This window comes from Callithrix jacchus, chromosome 8 (assembly GCF_049354715.1).
Source record: "Callithrix jacchus isolate 240 chromosome 8, calJac240_pri, whole genome shotgun sequence".
Taxonomy (NCBI): Eukaryota; Metazoa; Chordata; class Mammalia; order Primates; family Cebidae; genus Callithrix; species Callithrix jacchus.
The window spans coordinates 128,439,411-128,461,893 of record NC_133509.1 but is presented as its reverse complement, the minus strand read 5'-3'; the positions used below and the strand labels follow the sequence as shown (position 1 = coordinate 128,461,893).

Here is a 22,483-nt window from a genome sequence, read left to right as displayed (position 1 = left end):
AACTTGTGGTTATTCACTGTCTTATAAGAACAATTGCAGAAACTGAAGCTGTGAACTACATGCCCAACAAAGGGATGGTAGAAACTGGGATGACTGTATGGCCCCTGGAAACTCTTCAATGTTATACACAGGTTTCACAATCATGGCACCAAGGTGGCAACTTGGTGTGATGTGAAATCAATTATAACATTATTTTTAATGTAACTAGCATGCTGTTTGATTAATGGCGGTCACAACATGTTTAGCTACGAAATAATCAGCTGATAAACTAATAAAAAGAAAAGGGAATTCTTGTGTCTTAAAGTCAATATTAACGGAATTCATGAAAACGACTACTATTCAACCCAATACTAAACAGCTCTGATTTTTGTCACTGATTGGCAAAACTTACAATGTTCTGACTCACTTGAAAAGCACAGCTTTAAGTAAAATTCAAAAACAGAAATCTTTTTGAAGATTTAATGAATTTAAAAATTAGCAGCATCTAAAAGACTCAAAGAAAAACTTAAAACCTCTACTGATTGAATAATGTCTTTAATTCTCAGGTGTCTTTAAAGACAGCAGAATTCCCTGAGAATAAAACCCTTAATGTTTAGCTCAGTGTATAAGGCACCAGGCATGATGCCTCCAAGAACACACCACCAAGAGCATGCTTTTAATGGCGAGGAGGAAAAAGGAAGAAATCTAATGAAGTGCTAAGCCAAATCCAAAGTCTAGATCAACCATGACTTTGGGATCATGAGACATTTGTAAATGCATTTCATGGTATATGTAACTAGCATTTGAGTCCTACTGAGCTAATAATCCTATTTCAAATTATACTCTAATTCATTATTATTTTTCTTATTTTTTTTTTTTTTGAAACAGGATGCACAGGCTGGAGCGGAGTGGCATGATCACAGCTCACTGCAGCCTCCATCTCCCACGTTCGAGTGATCCTCCCACTTCACCCTCCTGAGTAGCTGGGACTACAGGTGCTTGCCACCATGCCTGGCTAATTTTTGTTTTTCTTATAGAGACTGGGGTCTCACTATGTTACCCAGGCTGGTCTCGAATTCCTGAGCTCAAGTGACCCTCCTGCCTCAGCTTCCCAAGTGCTGGGATTACAGGTGTGAGCCACCGAACCTGGTCCACTATATTTTATTAAAAATTACTCATATAAATTAGGAGAAGATACACTTTCATGATTTTAGTTTGTGGACATAATATTGGCATTTTATCATGTGATCAAACAGATTTTTGTAATAAAATAAGAATAATTAGATTCAGAACTAGCTATTCTTCTTTGCTACCAAAAGGGCAATTAACTGTCATTTGGAAATAATTTCTTAGAATTTCCATAATCCTTATTACAACTAATTTTGAATTATTTAAAGGAAGTATGATATATTAAAAATGAACATGGGTTTGTAAGTCTAAAGGGCCTAGCATCAATTCCTGTCTCTATCACTTAGTAGGTATTTGACTTTAGGCAAGTTATTTAGCTTCTCTGAACCTCAGTTAGCTAATCTATAAAATGGGGCCAACAACATCTACCATGCACGTGCTGATGTAAGAACCGGATCAGATAACAATGCATGTGAGCCACTTTGCACAGTGCCTGGCACATGATAGGTGTCAAATAAATAGTAGCTACGATTACTACAATGACTGCAAACTCCTGGAGAACAAGTGGTGTTTTATTTATTCACTTTTGACCTCCAGTGCCAAGCACAGTGTCTGGCATCCAGCAGATACTTAATAAATAGTTGCTGAATGAATGAATGTATGAATGAATGAACAATGAAGATGATGATGTTCCAAACTACCAGTCCACTATTTAAATTAAGATCTTTATCTGGTTTTTCAGGATCATCGAAAGATGGTCAAGTGAAAATTATTAAATAGCTTTTCAGGCAACATCCACATGGAACACAATACTTATCAGCACAAAGGTTTACAGAAGCTGCACCTCTGTTCATATCTCTGATTCTGGGCAAGAATGTCTCAAGCTAAAGTCTCGTAATTAACCCTACGGAGACAGGTGGACACCCTTACAGAACTTCAGTGGAACTCAAGCTCTCACGGACAAAATCTAGGGCCCAGTGACAGAATCCAGTTTTAAAATACTTGTCTCCTAAAGATCCTGTACAATGTCATGCCATTTCCACTCTCCAATCCCAAGGAGCTAAATTCAGTCATGACTTTGGGATTATGATATATCATACATTTATTTTACGATAATTTAGAACAAATTCTGTCAATGACGGAGGCGACTCAAATTACAGAAAAGTGTTCCATGTGAAACTCTGCCATAGACAATGCTTTTCATGTGCCCCAAATGGTTTCCCATGTTTTCTGTCCAGGCTATACAATTTTTATGTTATTGAATAATGAAATTCAGTAATTGTTCCTTAACAAATTAGGATACTTGGCCAGTCAGTAACCATAGCGATTTATCAAACATTTGAGATATGGACAAAAGTGGGCCATCCTACACCTCAGGGTCTCTGGGAACATACTGTCACCAAGGAAGCTGACGCAACATTAGAAATATATATATACAATACCAAGACTGTGAAAATTGAAAACAAGGCAGCAGATAGTGTTCTAAAATAAACGTATAGATGAAATGATCAGCAGAATAAATCTTACTTGATATTGAGGAATGGCTACTTGCTTCCGGCACAGCTGCTTCTAACGTAGGGGCAGATGAAGATTCTCGTGGCATTTCCAAAGTTGAAAGTCCTTTAGCAGAAGGATCTACAAACAAAAGTACTATTTAAAACTCAGGACACTGATTAAAAACAAATTCAAGAACTTTTTCTGAATCTTTTCCCTCTTGCCTACTACAACTGTTCAAATTTTCATATACTTTCTGGGCCTAAGAGTTACTTTCATAGAGTTACATGCACACTGGTTACAATGTTCCAGGGGGAGCTGATTCTGTGTGACATTCTGCACCTATGGATCTGCCTCTTGGAGACTAATGATAGCAAAATTACAGAGCTAAAGCTCAGCTGCTCACAATGCATATCCGCAAACAAGTTCCTTAACCTTTCTGTACTGAATTTCTTTTCATCTGAGATGTAAATATGCTTAAGAGTTCATCCCTATCTCCTATCAATGTACTCTACCTTTGTCTGACTCATTATTTATATCTACTTTCTACTCAGTATTTATATCTCAATTTATATAGAAAATTCCTCCTTTAGAGAGGTTTCCATGACTTCTCTCCACAAAATTACACAAACAAAAATGTTGGGTCAGGTGCCCTTTTGATGTAATTACAGAGCACCTTGTCTTCAACCTTCTCCAGACTTACCACACTATAATCTAATTGTCTGTTTGCTTGTCTATAACCTTCGCTAAACCTTAAGTGATTTAGGAGCATGGACTGTACTTAACCTGAAATAAATATGCATGATTATTTCAGATTTTATATTTTATGCATTGAGCAAGAAGCAGACTGTCATTGGTTCTCCTATGTGACAAATATTGAATCGAAAGTGAAATATTATCTGCATATAATATTGTCTTATTAACCCATCAATAATGGGAAACGCTCTGTCCCACATTATTCTAGGTAACTACAAATTATTTTTCAAAACGTGCTGAAAAGTTTAATGGCTTTTTTCCAAACCTTCTTGCCATCTTAGGCACACCATGGGCCTCCATGACTACACTGTACTGGAATTCAGGGATGTCAACGCTAAATAGCTTCACGTTCTTAAGTTTAATAGTGTTTCTGTCTCATCCTTTTCATGTTGTCGACCATTTTTTCTTCCCAGAGAGCAAATCACATACATACACGCAAACATACAATGTAAGGATACAGATGGCATTCTGTTACTGGATGATAATTAAACTTGCTAACTGTAGGACAGATCCTAGGTGAGCGTCTGGGAGAAAGGTTTCTGAGCACTGATTTCAAAGCATCCATTTTTTATTCTCAGAGGTCTTTCTGAGTAGGTATGGTTGCCAGATTAATATAACCTCTCGCTAACAAAAAAGCATAGCTCTTGTAAAGTTTCCCAAACCCTGTTAATAAAGCATAAAACAATGACTACTGTTAAATTACTTTAACCATTAAGATAGTAGAGATCAGGTACGATTTTTCTCTTATGTATCCTCCCCAAAACACTAATCAAAAACATGCATAATTGTCTGTCTCTCTTACCCTTACCGGCCTGCATCCTATTCATGCTACAACTAACAGCTAATAATTCACCAATAATGTTAGTGAAAAAGCTCAAAGCTAATTTTCAAGAATTCTCTGAAAGATTATTAAGACTTTCAGAGTTTTTGTGTGCCTATTTGTGTGTGTGCGTGTGTGCACGTGTGTATGCGTGTGTGTGTGATGGAGTCTTGCTTTGTCGCCCAGGCTGGAGTGCAGTGGCATGAACTCAGCTCACTGCAACCTCCGCCTCCCAGGTTCAAGCGATTCTTCTGCATCAGCCTTTCAAGTAGCTGGGATTACAGGCACACACCACCATGCCCAGCTAATTTTTGTATTATTAGTAGAGATGGTGTTTCACCATGTTGGCCAGGCTGGTCTCAAACTCCTGACCTCAGGCGATCCACCCACCTTGGCTCGCAAAATGCTGGGATGACAGGCATGAGCCACTGTGCCTGGCCTTGGTATGCCTTTTAAAATCCTTGGTGTATCTTTAATTTTAAAGAAACATCTTACTGTAAGAAAGTTGGTAATAATTATTAGTGTACCAAGATTCTGTAAGCAAGGCAATCTTTTCTCAGCCCTCCATCATTTTATGAAACCTTTTATTTGTATAAATTTAAGACAAATATCCTAATAGAGCTATCCACTTGGCTTAAGATATTTGTATTTAATTTTTTATAGTGATGGGCAGAAACTGTCAGGCTACCATTTCATGTCTTCAACAGACATTCGCCAGCTCTCCACTAGCCACCTGGGATACAATCAGTGAACAAACCAGACGAAATCTTTGCCTTCAGGAGCTTGCATTTTGGTGGGGAGAGAAAGACAATCATTAATAAGCATAAAAGTGAATAAATTATTGTATGTTGGAAGATCAATTCTCTGAAGGAGAGAAACAAAGAAAGAGAGACATCAAGAGAGAAACAAAGAGAAAGCGAGACATCAAGACACCAGGTAGGGGCTGGAGAGTGGGGCATAGTCCAGGGCACGCCTCACAGAGAACCCGGTGTCGGATCACAGAATTAAAAGAAGGGAGAGAATGAGCCAGACAGAAATCTGGCAGTTCCAGGTTGAGGCAGCAGCCAGTGGAAAGGCCCAAAGGTAAGGAATACAGAGCGGGTATCAAGACCTGGCAAGAGGTCACTGTGGCTAAGTAGCATTGTGATGGAAACAGTGCGAATGCAGTTGAAGAGCCAATGAGGACTGGGACCACATAGGGCTTTGCAGGCATTTAAAGAACTTGAGTTTTTGCTATGAAGGAAACGGGGAGTCACTGGAAGGTTTTAAGCAGGGGAACAGTGTCAACTCTGATTTTAAAGGATCACTCTGGCTATTGTGTTGAGAGGACACGAAGGTAATAGGAGTAGAAGGTGGGAGACCAGTCAGGAGGCTCTAGCAGCTCCTCTAGGTCAGAGATGTCAGTGGCTCAGGCCAGGGTGGAAACAGCGGAGGTAAGAAGAAGGTTCCACATTCTGAATGTGTTTTGAAGGTGACTAAGGTTGCCAGATTAAATAGAGGATGCTTAGTTAAATGTTAATTTCAGATAAACAACAGATAATATTTTAGTATTAGTAAAAACAGTCCCATGCAATATTTGAGAGATGTGGCCCCACTTCTTCATTTCTCCCCGAATCCATCCATGCCTTTCACCATGTGACTCTGACGTTCTACCACTAAAAAGGAAAAGCATATTTCCCCTCTTGACTTTGGTTCAGACATGTGATTTGCTTTGGCTGACAGAATGTTTGCAAGCATAACATGGTCAGAGGCTTGGAAAGTGCCTATACAACTGGGCTTCTTTTCCATTTCTCTCCTACGGAGAATTCTTCTGTGGCTCTGCCACGACCATGAGAATATTTCCAGGCTTCAGGGTCAAGGTCAGCGAGCATGAGAAACAAAGCCTGGCCTCTCAGCCCTGGCCAATCCCCAGGTCAGTCATAGGCTCTTGAACTAAATAAATACCTATTGTTGTATGCTGCTGAGGTGTTTGTTACACAGCATTATTCCAGCAATAGGTAACTGATCATTGTTGTAGCGTACAGACAACACACAAAGGCTAAAACCAGATGAGATCACAGAGACAGCGAGAGTTCATAAAGAAGAGACTAGGATCAAGGGCAGGGACCACAAAGCACTCTATCATTAGGGGATAGAGAGGAACCAAAGAGACTGATGGGTGATCCAACTGTGTCAAAAACTGCAGATATGTCAACATAAGACCTCATGGCTGACTGCTCACAGATTTAGCAGTGAAGGCCACTGGTGATCTTGACAACTACGGGTTTGGTGAAATCGTGGGAATGAAATCTTCATAGGAATGATTGTTTTAAGACACAAGGCATCACTATGTTGTCCAGGCTGGAGTGCTGTGGCTATTCACAAGTGCAATCATGGCTCACTACAGCCTCCAACTCCTGGGCTCAAGAGATTCTCCTGCCTCAGCCTCCCAAGTAGCTGGGACAACGGTGTGCACCACCATGCCCAGCCTATGAATAGCTTTTAGAAATAATAGAACAGAAGAAAACTGGAGATAATATAGACAACTCTTCCAAAATGTTTTGCTACAAGGAGAGGAGTGAAACGAGAGAATAGTTGGGAGAATATGGATCAAGTGCTTTTGTTTAAGAGAAATAAGATTATGTTTGTATGCTCAAGTCAAGGGTCCTTTAGGAAAAAGAAATACTAAGGTAGGATACACATGGGAGAATTTTAGGGGCATATATTCTTGAGTAAGTGAGAGAGATAGAATCTTGCCCACATGTGGAAAGGCTGGATGTAGACAGGAATACAGTTAACCTACAGCCCAGTCAGGACGTCCAGGTAGGTAGGTGCAGAGGCTGGAAGGCAGGCAGATAAGGTGGTAGGAGGTTGTGCACAGTCCTTCTTTTTTTTTGAGACAGAGTTTCGCTCTTGTTACCCAGGCTGGAGTGCAATAGCGCGATCTTGGCTCACCACAACCTCCGCCTCCTGGGTTCAGGCAGTTCTCCCGCCTTAGCCTCCTGAGTAGCTGGGATTATAGGCACGCGCCACCATGCCCAGCTAATTTGTTGTTTTTTTAGTAGAGATGGGGTTTCACCATGCTGACCAGGATGGTCTCAATCTCTTGACCTCGTGATCCACCCACCTCGGCCTCCCAAAGTGCTGAGATTACAGGCTTGAGCCACAGCGCCCGGCCCCCACAGTCCTTCTAATGATGTCAGCTGGAAGACTTATTGAAAGTTTGGGGAGAGAAGTAGCTATGAAATAGTTATTTAGGAGACTGGAAATAGATGAAATAGTCATTTAGGAGACTGGAAATTTGAATGGACCAGGAAAATATGATATGTTTACCAGGGTGAAGGACCCAGTTGAGGTTCATGGCCATTAATTATAAATGAGGCCAGTCAACATTATGTGTTTTTGGCTTTCTAAAGTTTTTTTTTTTTTTTTTTGAGATGGAGTCTTGCTCTGTTGCCCAAGCTGGAGTACAGTGGAGCAATCTTGGTTCACTGCAACCTCCGCCTCCTGGGTTCAAGCGATTGTCTTGCCTCACTCAGCCTCCCAAGTAGCTGGGACTACATGCCACCACCATGCCTGGCTAATTTTTGTATTTTTGGTAAAGATGGGGTTTCGCCATATTGGCCAGGCTGGCCTTGAACTCCTGACCATGTGCTCTGCCCACCTCAGCCTCCCAAAGTGCTGGGATTATAGGCTTAAAACACTGTGCCCGGCCTTTGTTTTTTAAAATTTTTTAAATTTTATTTTGTGCATGTATAGTTGTACTTCATACAATTTCATTTGCACAAACAGGCAGTGGGGCAGCTTTGGCCCAAGCACTATTGCTTACCAATCCTGGATCTATGCTTTCACTGGTCATGTTAAGGAATTCAAGCACGTTTCTTAATTTTCTTTTAACTTCTTGAACAATACACTATTTGTTTTTACCTAGTCACGTTCATCAGATAGGTGCAGGTACTGGTAGAAGGAGAGTTGGATTTAACATGGTTGTGTTTAGCCAAGCAAATCTAAAAAGGGTGCAGGCAGGGAGGGATTACACTGATAGCCTGAGTTTAAATTGAGTGAGGAGAAAAGATGTGAAGCAGAGGAATCAATACATGATTGTCCAGGGAGAGAGGAAATGGCAATCAGAGAATGAGAGACGTGAAACTGAGATCACGAAGAGGTTGCAGTTATTGGCAGTAACAAGGTCTGTGATGTGAGCGTGGGTGTGAGCAGCTGAGCTAAGGTGGAAGATAAAAAAAAAAATCACTGGAGAAGATGCGGTCAAGGAACTGAGTGTCAGGAGTGTCATCTACACTAATATAAAAATCCACAGGAATTCAGACAGGAATAATTTAGGAAAGAGTAAGGAGGGCCACAAATCAAATTTGTCAACAAGTGAGAAAGAGCCAGGGCTAGTGACGACACAGCAAAGCAAGTAGTGGGAGTCGTGGGCTGAGGGTATGCAGCTCAGAGCGGGGCTTTACAGACAAGGAGGGAAGAGGCTGAAAGGGGCAGTGCGGAGCAAGGAAGATGCCTACACCAGGCCCAAGTCCAGTGATGTGGGCTGCAGGGAAAGCAACGCCCACGGGTAGAGCTGGGCTTGCATTAGACTCAGAAGGGAAACAGAGGAGAGAGAACGCGTGTGAGGGATTCTGCTCATGAAGGATGATGAGTTTCTGAAGACATAGGGGAAGGGTTTCAGGAGTCAGAGTAACAAAGGAGAAAGCTTCAGAACAGATGGTACGCAAGGCCTTGGGGTGCTCTGAGTGAGGGAGATGTAGGATGACCCGGTATTCCAAGACTGACGTGAACAGAGTGAAGTGCACAGTGAGATTAGTCCTGGACTCCCAGCAGTTAGCGGCGGCAAGGCTGTGTGTTTGGGAGGGTTTGGAGGGGCAAGTATCTGGGCCTCCCTCGCTCCTGACGATGGAGGCAGGAAAGTCTGGGGATGCCTGGGTCATGCTCTAAGCACACGGGACTCCTTCTCACGCCCGGCAAGGAGGGGCAGAAGAGATCAGTATGTCAGTGGGAGGCAAAGCCCTACGGAGGCATAAAATTATGATGATGGTATAATCCATATCATGCAACTTCATTTTTCATTTGTTCTGTTAACAAATGTAGGAATGCAAAACTACTTTCCTCCCTGGCAGTCTGGGGAACAATCAAACATAAGGTGAATAAAGAAGCCAACACAGTTGAACATACAAACATGCATTCTAGAACCTACATGCAACCTACACATCGCAGAGACTCACCCTGTGGATCTTAGCCTCGTATGTCCCCACCCTCTAGACCTCCATCATTTCTAGGGCAATGCCGTCCTCCTTCTGTATGCAGCCGTTTTCCTGGCCCCAAACAATAAAAAGGTGTCCCAGTTTCCCTGAAAGCCTTGTTATCTTCTTAAACTTTCTTGTTATGAACAAGGACCTTTTTTCCCTGCCTGGCTGGAGCATGACCCTTTCCAAATACACTAATGTTCATTCAACAGATTTTTACAGTGTTTTTGAGGTAGACAGCTCTGTCCCGTAAGCTAGAGGACAGCTAAAAACCTCTCGAAATGCCTGGGGCAGATAAAAAAGCCAAGCGTATTCTCTCAGAGTTGCTTTTGTGTGGAATAGTGGGAAGACATGACTAGAATCAGACACTGCTTCTGTCCGGCCATGTGACCTGGTGCATCACCTCCTCTAAGCCTTGGTGTCTTCTTGTATAATATGAGGGCCTAAGCTAGAGGTCTTTAAGACCTTCAACAGTTTTTAACATTCCCAGTCTGTATATCTACTAAAATTATCATCCCTGGCCAACTCCATTAACTTTCTTTTAAAGGTCTGGACTAAGAAATGAAGATGGGTTCTGATCGGTACGGCAGTAACATTAGAAGACTGTGTTACAGGATGAGGTAGATCGGATCACGGGCTTGCCATTTCTTTCAAATTCTCTTTCATAGAAACAATGCCTCCAAACAAACACAAGAAATGGCCCCGAGGCAGGAAATCCATGGGTTGTGGCCACTTCATCACCAAGTGATGCCCATGGATTAGGGTCCAGGCTGTAACTGGTATTTTTTGGTTTCTGATATTTGGTTAGTATCTACAATCAGTTGTATGTCCTATAAATGATTACACGGTCAATTCTTTTTTTTTTTTTTTTTTTTTTTTTGAGATGGAGTTTCGCTCTTGTTACCCAGGCTGGAGTGCAATGGCGCAATCTCGGCTCACTGCAACCTCCGCCTCCTGGGTTCAGGCAATTCTCCTGCCTCAGCCTCCTGAGTAGCTGGGATTACAGGCACGCGCCACCATGCCCAGCTAATTTTTTGTATTTTTAGTAGAGATGGGGTTTCACCATGTTGACCAGAATGGTCTCGATCTCTTGACCTCGTGATCCACCCGCCTCGGCCTCCCAAAGTGCTGGGATTATAGGCGTGAGCCACCGCGCCTGGCCTACACAGTCAATTCTTAATCATTCCAAGCACTCTTTGCTTTATTTTAGCCCTTCACATTGGTTCCTTCTTTGGACTATATCATAACTCACTAGTATAGAGCAGAGAAAAAAAGGAAGCAAAGAGTTCAAGTTAATGACTTTTGCTGTTCGAGGAAGATGAAGATGATACCTGGATTATCTGATATGAATTAACCATTGCATCTCATTGCTAAGGGTCGTCAAGAATTGACTGCAGAGTTTAGAACAAGAAAAACAGAAAGATTTATCATGGAGCCAGTAGAACCACATCTACATCCAACATTGTCCAGTAAGCAGGAAGGATTCAGCGTGATTGTGAAGCCATTATAATGTCATACCCTGATATTACAAGAGTTCGAGTCTGATACATATTCAGAGCTGGTATCCTACCAACGAAGATGCACAGACTTAAAGTTAAGGCTGGGAGAAAGAAGAGAGGCGAGCTTACCTGGATCTTTCTGTTCTCCCAGTTTGTCTAGAATGTTGAAGGAGATGTCGAGGTACTCTCTCTGGATAGCACTGACGGCAATCTTCCTCTGCTTCCTCTGCCTGGGAACAATCTGAATCTTAAATTCGGATTCCTCAGCTCCATCCTCTTCCGCCTTCCTTTCAAGATTCTGTTCTGTATCAGATTCCGCACTGGTATCAGGCTTCTCACTTTCTGTGGGATTCTCCATGTCTTCAGGAACTTTGAGGAGGACGGTTTTTGCCTCTGAAGTTGGCATCAGCTCCCCAGGCTTCTCCCCCTCAGTGCCTAGGTCAGGGTGATCATCCAGTGACATCTCAGGGAGAGCAAAGGACTTCTGAAGGAGGTCTCGTTTTTGCTTCAGCGTGAGTGGGCTACCGCAGGAGACCTCTGGCCTTGAGGATTCTTCGGAGTCCATAGGATCTTCCAAGGTGATGAGGGCAGAGTCCGTGTTCCCTGCTGGCTGATTATTTCCTGAATCCTTAGAAGAAAAGTCTCTGGAACAGTCCTCCAGACTTACTTGCACAAGCGGAGTTGTGCTCAGGCTGAGGACAGAGGGGTGGCTGGGGATGGAGGGAGAGGAGGCAGCATTTTTACCCGAGGGGCCATCATTGCCGTGGTTCATCGTCTCCTCTTCTTCATCACTCTCGACTATTCTGAGAGGGGGAAGAGGCTCAAATACAAGGGAGTCGCTGTCAGAGGTTGAGAGTATAGAGTGTTTTTCAGGCCCCGATGTTGAATCCGAGGACAGATCTATCAGATCTAAATCCTCTTGAGGAGCAGGCTTTCCTGGCGAGTCAACTTTCACCTCGAACGTCTCCATACAGTTTAACCTGACCTCTGGTATGACAGGCCTTCGAGCGTCTGGAAACCCTTCCACCACTGGGTTCTCGGGGATTTCACTATTGTCAGGCCTCGTAGCAGAGTTCTGTCTAGAACGCCCAGGGTCGTTCTGTCTTTGTGCGATATACGCAGCTTGGGTCGGAGGCTTCTCTATGTCACACCGATCTATGCACGACTTCCTACGATGTTCGTCTAATGTAAACAAAAGCGAGTCTGCATTCCCTATATCAAGAGATTTTTGTTTGAAAGAGCGCAGCTTTTTTTTCGGAATGCTTTCTTCTCTCACACAGTGGAGAAGGCTGTCTTGTAATGCACCCGTCTCTCTATATTCAGCCAGTTCTATTTCACCTGATCAAAACAGAGAAAGCTAGTACTATTTTACTTGGAGACGTCACCATTTTTTCCCCTCATCCTTGGGCATACAATTGGCATAAATCATCATCACAATCCCAGCTCCACCAGGAGGGAAAACAAACTTTCTGGCCAAGTTTTTGTAAGGTTCGTTCTAATTTCAAAAACCGGAAAATTTAGGAATGAAAGAAACCAAAATGGCAGTTTAAGATTTGATTTTCGAAATCCGGCTTTGGGATAATTCCTCAGCTCTATTCATTTGTGCATAGGAGAGGGGATCATTTTTGGCTGAGGCGGATCTAGGACACTGTATTCAAATCGTGTGGAAGAGAAGCAAACATTTTGCAACAAATCAAATCAAGCAATGGCCCTCAAAGACGATCATGACATTAATGATGTATCTGTCGATTCACGTATATATATAAATGTGTCTATATATATACTGCTTGTGCATACATATATATAAAAATCAACAGTATTAAAATGTGTAATAACATAATAAAATTAAGATTTCACCCCAAGCAAACGGTAGAGTACAACATTTCTGCATAAAATTTACTAAGAGAAAAAAGTCATACTTCTCTGAACATTCATCTCAACCGGCTGATATTTCACCATTTTGCTGCCGCCTATTCTTTTCAATCTTGCAAAAAAAGTTTGAGACTCTTTATTGCAGGGTCCAGTAGGTGTATCATGAATATCAGATTCATCAAAAACACTATCTTCTTCTAATTGGGGAGAGAAAGTCAAAATTACACTTAAGAGGTTATTCTCTCTTAGGCTGTGTCTACACAAGCATTTCAATGAAAACATTATGGAACAAGGTCTGGGGTAGTTTCTGTACCAGCCCACGTCTACCCATGGGTTGGTATTTCATCCAGGCATCAAATCCTCCACGTATTGAACAGAGCAAGCTGTTACAAGATTGCCCATCACTTTTCACATGACAATTGGCAGCATTTTTTAAGAGAGGCTTCGTGAGATTCCAGTAGAGCCTTTTTGGGAAACTTTTCCAGTGCACTGAACACCAGATGACACATAGATGTCAGCTACTTTTTCCAGGAGCCTGGGACACTGCTTGGACTTCCCTGCTTTGTGTGGATTTTCAGGCTGATTTGGTGAAAGGAAATTAAACAAAATGAGTGGATCTTGCCCTTTCAAAAAGAAAAAAGAAAGAAAGAAAATCTGCCTTTCTGGATTTGGTAACTGGCATAGACACAGCCTAACAGTACATGCACCTTATACGGTGTGAATGCAAAATACTGTACTCTACATTTGATAATGAGACACACAACGCACAGAAGAAGCTTAGAAAAGCCACTTGTCATCTCAAAAGCTCCACAAATGATTATGGACTGAAAGAGTAAACAAAGGGAAAAGAAAAAAAAAAACATATCCTCCTATTACAGTAAGACTCTTCTCTGAGGAGTTTACCACATGTCACTATTATGGATCTCATGAATCCCAGAAAGAATCTTTGATGCTTAAGATCCCTAATCCTGCGTAAACAAACCGTCAATTTTAGTGCCCGTTGAACTTGTTTCTACGTCCTCCCTTCTATACCCAAGTGGACGTTTTCAAATCCAAGATAAACCCCAAAGTACGTTAATGAGGAAAGAGTTGATATGTTGCAACCCACAGAGTTTACTTAACCAATTTTCTTCTGTCATCCTTTTGAAAGGCCAAAGCCACGTACAAAGTGGCAACAGAAAAGGCTACTAAAATGCATTTAATAGCACAATAAATGGAGTTAACCTACTATTCAAGTTGAATATCACTGAACTCATAACGTTTGGTCCGTACTTACATCTACCTATATGACAAATGAGGCTCAGGTGTGATTATGATGATTCAAGATTTTTTAGTATAAGGGCAGTATACGCATCAAGTTTTAAGGACCGAACCTATTCTAATGCACAAAATTCTACAAGTAAATGAAACTTGGAGCAGTAAATTTGAGATGAAATAACCACACTAATCTTTTTAATCAAATAAAAATAAATGTTGACAATCAAAATGAATTTTTTTAATCCAGGGAACTTCCGCCAAGATGAGAACGCCTATCAAACTCAACACAATAATCTGTGTTACTCCTCTATTTCCTTTTTGGAATAATATCCTTTGAAAAATGCAGTTTTTCCAACCAATAGTTATGTGACTTGCATTACACAACTTTGAAATCGTTTTCAAAGCTCATTGAAGGATGAAAACTGCAAGACCACAAGATGGCGCCTCCCATCCGGAAAGGGGCCTCAGGGTTTGGCCCAAACATTAAGCCCACATTGGAAACATCCACAGTTTAACTGATCTCCCCAATTTCCCAGAGCCTAAGCCCTAAACTGGTAGACAAGATATTCTTCAGGAAGGATCTGAATGGTTCCAGAACTTAAAGAACCTAGTTCTCGAGTTCCGTCTGTAGCCAAACTAGATTTTTGGAACTCTCAGCAATAACCAACAGTGGAACACTGACTCCAATTTATCCTTTTATTTCCAGAGCAGTCCTACCTCTGCTCACCTCACAAACGGTTGTCAGACACTTGGCTTTCCCCAAGGACTAGATTAAATGATGTCAATGTAAAATCTGGTCAGCCATGACTTGCACTAAAAACTAAAAATATACACCCTGGTTCTTCATGTCTCACCTGAAAACAGGCTGCAATTGTACTGTAGCTAAAGCTGCGTTCTACTGCCTCCTTTTAGAAAAAGGTAGCAATAGAGAAAGCGTTGATAGTGGAGATAACAAACACCTATGCAATAGAAATGTTTCATTTCCCTTGCCTTGAGTCACTTTGTGTTGAATTAAAAGGCTAGGAAAACACACTTCAGCAAACTTGACCTCCATTGAAACGCTATGAGCACAGAGTTCAGAAGCAAACTGGAAACCTACAAAGAACGGCTCCGCTGCGCGCCAACCAAGACTTACTTTATAGCCGAAAAGCAAGATGCTTCTAACACACAAGAAAGGCTTACAAAGGCTCCTTAATCAAACAACAGAAAATATTTTTTCAAAATACCATTTCTTACGATATAGGCTTTGGAAGCATATCAATTATTCCTCTTGAATGCTCAATTTCAAAGTTAACATAGCAACATTCATGGAAGGTTGGAAAATTAAGAAAGTTGTGATTGTTTTGACTCCAGAATGATATGTGGGAACACTCCTCTATCGCGTAAGAAAACACTGTCCAGAAATCTACTAGGTATTGCAGCTAGGTTTGGGATGGAATTCGGATCTATACCTTTTTCTTTTTCGCTGTATCTGCTTATGTTACTGTTGTCACTGTACAGAGGTCCTGCCGTGGCATGCGGCTTGCAGCTATGATACTGCGCATTGAGTGTATTGACTGTTATGTGAATCAGATGCAGCAGGATCTTGCTGATATCACAGTCTCGGTATGGATACTGCCCAAAGAAACAAAGGAGAAAAAAGTAAATGGTTATTTTAAAGAGGGAGTTTTTCCACATGATCTTGCCAGATACTTGTTGCAATATCTCTTGGGGATAAATACATACATGAGAGAGAGAGCAAGAGAGAGAGGTAAAAACAGATTCCGCTCATGGCCTTATTATTTATTTATTTATTCAGTCATTCATTCATCCATTTAGAGACAAGGTCTTACTCTGTTGCCCCGGTTGGAGTGCAGTGGCATGATCATGGCTCACTGCAGCCTCAACATACTGGGCTCAGGTGATCCTCCCACCTCAGCCTCCTAAGTAGGTGGGATCAGGCACATGCCACCATACTTGGCTAATTTTTTTGTAGAAAAATCACCACTAAAGAACTTAACCATGAACCTAACCATGTAACCAAACACCACTTGTTCCCTAAAACCCTACTGAAATAAAAGATATGTTCTATATGTTGCCCAGGCTGACTGCACTGACAGCAATGCATGCCAGTTCATAGTTATGATTCCCTTCAAGAAAAGTATCTGCCATAAACATTTGGCAGATGAATACAATTTCAGATATCTTGTTTTCTGAAATAATAATTGATACTTAGATAAAATGCGTGACTGAGTATAAACAGAGGTTCTTGATCAACAGCCTACCATTTATCATTCTTTGTTTTAAATATTTTTAGAGCATATATTGACAGGGCCTCCCATTTCTATTCTCATTTCAATATCTCTTTGGTTCTTAACAATAATTGCATATCTTTTTTTTTTTTTTTTTTTTTTTTGAGATGGAGTTTCACTCTTGTTACCCAGGCTGGAGTGCAATGGCGCAATCTCAGCTCACCGCTACCTCTGCCTCCTGGGTTCAGGCAATTCTCCTGCCTCATCCCGAGTAGCTGGGATTACAGGTGCGCGCCACAACGCCCAGCTAATTTTTTTTTTTTTTTTTTTTGTATTTTTAGTAGAGACGGGGTTTCACCATGTTGACCAGGATGGTCTCAATCTCTTGACCTCGTGATCCACCCTCCTCGGCCTACCAAAGTGTTGGGATTACAGGCTTGAGCCACCACGCCCGGCCGAAATTGCATATCTTGATCCTTCTTCTGAAGGTCAAACTTTTATCCTACAAAATTTTCAGCTAAAGACTCAGGTGTTCTCATAATGCTGTACTCTTTAAGAGAACCACTGTATCCAAAACAGCAGTGACCACCCAACTCACCTTGTAAAGGATGACAAGCAAAGCCTTCAACCACATCTGCCGGATGTGAGGCTTTAGGGACCAGAGGGAGCAACGAGGCGGCTGTTGGAAATAATGCCGGAGTTGAGGACAAGAGCAGTATTTGAGCACCTGAACCACTAAGGGGAGAAGGTGTTTTCCCAAGTTAATGTTATAGTCCATAACCTGAAATAGAAAAGATATTGATAACTGATGGAAAGCTACAAAGAACACTCAGAAGTCAAAAGGAAAAATTTGAGCCATCCCAGAGGTTAAAATTTTTAACAGGCAAAATATTTAACAGGCACAGAATATTAAAAGTAATGGATAGTATGCACAAAGGAAATGTCCAACCTAACAAAAAAATTTTGAAACTTGTAAATGAAAGTAGTTTTAATCTAATTAATTATCTATTTATCTATTTCAGTACCTACTGAAAATAAAATTTTATTTATTCAACTATTAACCAGAGTTAAACGAGACAATGACGACACCTAGTATCGGTAACCACCTGCAGAAATGGGCATTCCTGGACAACAGGCAATACCTGGTTCAATCTTTGAACTGAGTATTATTCCAACCAAATTTGGTACAATCTTTTGGGAAAGCAATTTAGCAATATGTATTCAGAAATGTGAAAAAGCACATTGCAGGTACAGTGGCTCACGCCTGCAATCCCAGCACTTTGGGAAGCTGAGGCAGATAGATCGCATGAGCCCCAGAGTATAAGACCAGCCTGGGCAACATGGCGAAACTCTGTCTCTACCTAAAATACAATAAATTATCTGGGTGTGGTGGTGTACACCTATAGTCCTAGCTACTCAGGAGGCTGAGCTGGGAAGATCCTCTGAGCCTGGGAGGTCAAGGCTGCAGTGAGCCATGATCACATCACTGCACTCCAGCCTGGGCTACCAGAGAGAGACCCTGTCTCAAAAAAAACAAAGAAAAAAAGCATACAGCCATTAAATATATCCCAGGAAATAACCAGACAAGTGTTCCACATGCATGTATAAAGAAATTTAACATGGCTTTGTTTATAGTCACCCCAAACTGAAAACAACCTCCATATTCAACAATATGGGATGAGATAAATAAAATACTGTTTGTATAACTACAGAATACTATGTAGCCATTAAAAAGAATGATACAAATGTATTTACATGACATAAACTTCATAATAAATCTTAGGTTTAAAAAGGTTGCACCAAAATCTCAGAAATCACCACTAAAGAACTTAACCATGAACTTAACCATGTAACCAAACACTATCTGTTCCTTAAAAACCTACTGAAATAAAAATATTTTTAAAAGGTTGCATATATATATCAGTATGTATAATATGAACCTATCATTTAAAAAATGTGTAGATGGCTGGGCATGGTGGCTCACACCTACAATCCCAGCACTTTGGGAGGCCGAGGCAGGTGGATCACAAGGTCAAGAGATTGAGACCATCCTGGTCAACATGGTGAAACCCCGTCTCTACTGAAAATACAAAAATTAGCTGGGCATGGTGGCGCGTGCCTGTAGTCCCAGCTACTTGGGAGGCTGAGGCAGGAGAATTGCTTGAACCCAGGAGGCGGAGGTTGAGGTGAGCCGAGATCGTGCCATTGCACTCCAGCCTGCGTAACAAGAGTAAAACTCCGTCTCAAAACGAAACAAAAAAATGTGTAGACATACATATGTGAGTATGAAATTATGTATAAATTTGGAGGGAGCAATATATGCCAAAATGTTAGGAAGTTATTTTTGACATGGGTTTTCTGGAGTTAAACAAACCCAATATAAAAATTTAATTTTTAATTTTTAGCTTATAGTTCTAAAATGAACAGGCATAATGTGGATTCAGAGGGTAGGGGAAGAGGGAGGGAGGGTTTGGTATCTGAAACAGCGACAGCTAAGAATTAGCAGTGATCCATCCAGTTATCAGCGTCAGCAAGGGACAACCACATGCATATTGCTCTCCCGTTGCTTATCTGTGCTCATTATAGTATAATTTATTTGAGCTAATTGACAATAACAACTATAATCTACTGAATTCCTACCATGAGACAAGCATTGATCAAGGTGTTTGCAATATGTTTTCTCTAATCTCTCAGAAAAGGAAATCTGTGTTACCAAGAAGCAAGCAGAGTGCCGAAGCCCTAGCAGTTAATAGCAGCAGAGCTGAAATTCATATCCGCATCTCTCTAGCCCCAACTCCTACATCTTTGCAGATTGGTGCAGCTGTTCTGGAGAGTCAGATTTGTAGCACTGACCAAATTAGGCATACATTTGCCCCACGACCCAGCAATTCTGGATCCATCTCCCTAAGGAATTCTCACATTGGCTGATGTGAGATGTAAGGTGCATGTATAAGGATGTTTATTGCTGAACCATTTGGGGTAGTGAGGCATTGGGAGCAATATGAGTGTCCATCACTAGGGGTGGTATATGTCCACCATGGCATGCAATGTAGCAGTTAGAAGTAGCAGATGCACATGAAAAGCCAATGATGATGGTGCAGCATGAAGTTAAGTTGCATGATTAACTCAACTCTCTCCACCTGAAGCCAAAAAGGGAAGAGGATTTTTTGTTTAAACTACACAAACAAAAAAAATCCTATACTATGTTTCTTTTTCTTTTTCTTTTTTTTTTTTTACAGGGAGTCTCGCTCTGTCACTCAGGCTGGAGTGCAATGGTGCGCTCTTGGCTCACTGCAACCTCTGCCTGCCAGGTTCAAGTGATTTTCCTGCCTCAGCCTCCTGAGTAGCTGGGACTACAGGTGCCCACCACCATGCCTGGCTAATTGTGTGTGTGTGTGTGTGTTCAGTAGAGATAGGGTTTCACCATATTGGCCAGGCTGGTCTTGAACTCCTAACCTTGTGATCCACCTACCTCAGCCTCCCAAAGTGCTGGGATCACAGGCATGAGCCACAGCACTTGGCCACTCCCTCATTGTTTAATGGGTAGAGTTTCAGTTTAGGATGATACGAAAGTTTTGAGGATGGACAGTGGTGATGGTTGCACAACATGAAAGCACCTAATGCCACTGAACTGCACAAAAAATGGTTAAAATGGCAAATTTTATGTATATTTTACAAAAGAAAAAAAACCTCCCACACTCCCTTGATGATACCAAGCTACCAATTCTTTTTTTTTTTTACTGTATATGACAATATTTAATACAATGGCAATTTTAATAGATAAATGTAAATTTGAGTGTGTCATACCAAATGGAAAGTAGCTGAACCACACAGAGAAAAAAAGGCTTTACGTATCTCCAAACTTAGCTGTTCTAAATAAACAAAGTATTAGAACATGTGAATATTAGAACCTCCTTCTAACTAGAAAGATTTAGTAAGATATAATTAAAATTAATATAAACTAAAATTACAATTTCTAAAATAGAATTAACAAACCAAATTTAAGTATTTTTAGAGACTGAAAAAAAATAAGCATGTTATCTAGAAACCAAATATTCTAAAATGATTATGTAACTATCATATCAAAGCACGTTCTTCACATGCTACAAGATTAGCATCTCTCCCTCCCTCTCTCTCTCTCTCTCTCTCTCTCTCTCTCGTGCGCACACGCGCGTGCGCGCGCACACACACACACACACACACACACACACACACTGAGTCTCTCTCACTCTTCCTCAGCCAGGCTACTAATTCTTACTCATCTTCACATTCCCCTCCACATACTCCTGCATAATACCAAGCAATTTGTACAAACCTTTCCACGGAACCAATGTTGGCCACATGGAATGTAATGCCTTGCTTCTACTGAAAGTGTAAGGGTGTGACTTCCGAAAGCTGTTATTACACTTACTTGGGCAATTCCTGCAATGAATGCATTAAAGCAAGTTGACAGGCGCATTTTTTGAGGTGCAATCATGAAGCAACCTTCCTGTTGGTCATAGCCGAGTAAGACGTACAGGTGTCGCTTGACCGTGTTGAAGGCCTTCGCACTGCTGATGTCTGACTCAGCGCTGCTCTCATCCTTGGCCATGAACTTCATGAGCACTGTAATCAGCTGGTGAACTGTCTGGTGGTCGATCCCAGCATCTTCTGGGAGCAGGTCCTTGATGGTGTTGTCATTCTCAGGAGATTGTTGTCCTGTCAGTACAAGAAAGGCTGTCAGTGGGTGGCTCCCTCACAAGTAAAGTGACACTAAAATCTCTCTTAGATATTGACATAGCACCCTTGTTTCCGCTTCTACTAAACTTTCTGCTCCAGACAGACTTTAAGGAACTTAAAGGCACAGTATGGCCTAGTAGGCAGAGAGTTAATCCGGGGTAAAAGTTATTGCGTTCATCAACAACCAAGTAATTTGGAGGAATTAAGGGAATGGAAATGAAAATAGAGTGCTATTGAGGAATAGTATCCTCAAACAGCAAGAGAAATGCCTAAATACATTTTGCATTTAGCAAAATTTTTAATATCTTGGCAAAGTTTTATCCTCAGTAATAAAGTTTTTCTTCCAGCTTTGTAAAATAAGCATGTAAGAGTAACCACAAACGTTATAGTCTAAAATCCACTGAGGCCAAAACCACTGGGTTATTTTGTTTAAATTATTGTCTCAATTCAGTTATGCTCATGAATCAGCTGGTGCAAAAAAAAGTTCTTTTCCAAATCATGAGATATTAACAATAGGTACTCTTTAAATAAAATAGTCAAAATTACAAATAGCAAATTATAAGCCCTGCTGTATGTCATGAGAAACATACAAGGGAGGGAGAGGACACACAAAGAGAGCAAAGCATGAACTTTTAAAAACAGAAAAACACCACATGAAGGTGAGCAGAAAGTTCACATGGAAAGGAAAAGAAAATATACCTTAGCCCTTGCTTCCTCTTGACCTAGTAAATAATGGTATCTGAGCAGCTCCCTGACATTGACTTTCTCCGTTATTTTTCAAAGTGAGAAATTATCCTGCCTCCCTTTGTTTTTCTGCCCCTTCTTAGCAGGTTTGAATTAGAGCTTTGGGAGAAGGAAGAGTGATATTTGCTCTTCCATATTTATGGTTTGGGGCTTATTTAAACTACTCTTGTCCTTTTTTTTTGATAAGCAGTATTAGAATTTCTAAATTGAAAACAAAGATTTTGCCTGGTGGATTAGATCGGCACACTGATATTCTCATCCTCATCCCGCAAGGAAACGTTCTACTAAATGATGACAAGCTTTGGTTGTAAACCATTATAAACCAAGCCTTGGTTACATCCGTTATAATGATGGCGTAAAGGATGCAACAAAGAGTTACGTAGTAATTTATACCTATTAACGCCTCAGTTCATTTGGCAAAATCTCAGCCTTCCAGGACACAGCCAAGAGAAGCGAGGCATAAGAAATGTTTCTGGGAATTGCAGAAATTTGCTGTCTCAAGCCCAAATACTTTTTCTCTGGGACAGTAGTATGAAGGTCAAATTCAGAATTTACCAGTTTAGACCTGCACATAAGGTAACACGCACGGTTGTCAAGCTTCCCAGACAATCAGAAGAATGTTGGTCTGTTCAAAAGTGAGCTGCTAGGAAGGGACAGTTGACAGTAAATGAAGAGGCAAGAGAGGTGGCTTAGTGTGAGAGCCTCTAATACAGAGAAAAACATCTGACACATTTCAGTATGAGT

At 41.2% G+C, this 22,483-nt stretch overlaps 1 protein-coding gene across 50 annotated transcripts in view; it reads right to left on the bottom strand.

Annotated features, from left to right (window-relative positions):
- UNC79 (unc-79 subunit of NALCN channel complex) overlaps positions 1 to 22,483 on the bottom strand; it is a 287,437-nt gene that overhangs the window by 76,563 nt on the left and 188,391 nt on the right. For 32 of the 50 annotated variants that reach the window (XM_054240312.2, XM_017977311.4, XM_035261335.3 and 29 more), the window contains 6 exons: positions 20,688 to 20,974; positions 16,875 to 17,057; positions 15,497 to 15,659; positions 12,836 to 12,985; positions 11,046 to 12,254; positions 2,635 to 2,742 (listed from right to left, as the gene is read on the bottom strand). In XM_054240312.2, coding sequence (XP_054096287.2) covers positions 2,635 to 2,742; positions 11,046 to 12,254; positions 12,836 to 12,985; positions 15,497 to 15,659; positions 16,875 to 17,057; positions 20,688 to 20,974 — 2,100 coding nt within the window. The remainder of the gene's footprint in view (positions 1 to 2,634; positions 2,743 to 11,045; positions 12,255 to 12,835; positions 12,986 to 15,496; positions 15,660 to 16,874; positions 17,058 to 20,687; positions 20,975 to 22,483) is intronic. The other 18 variants (XM_078335682.1, XM_078335683.1, XM_035261339.3 and 15 more) reach the window with 3 other exon arrangements.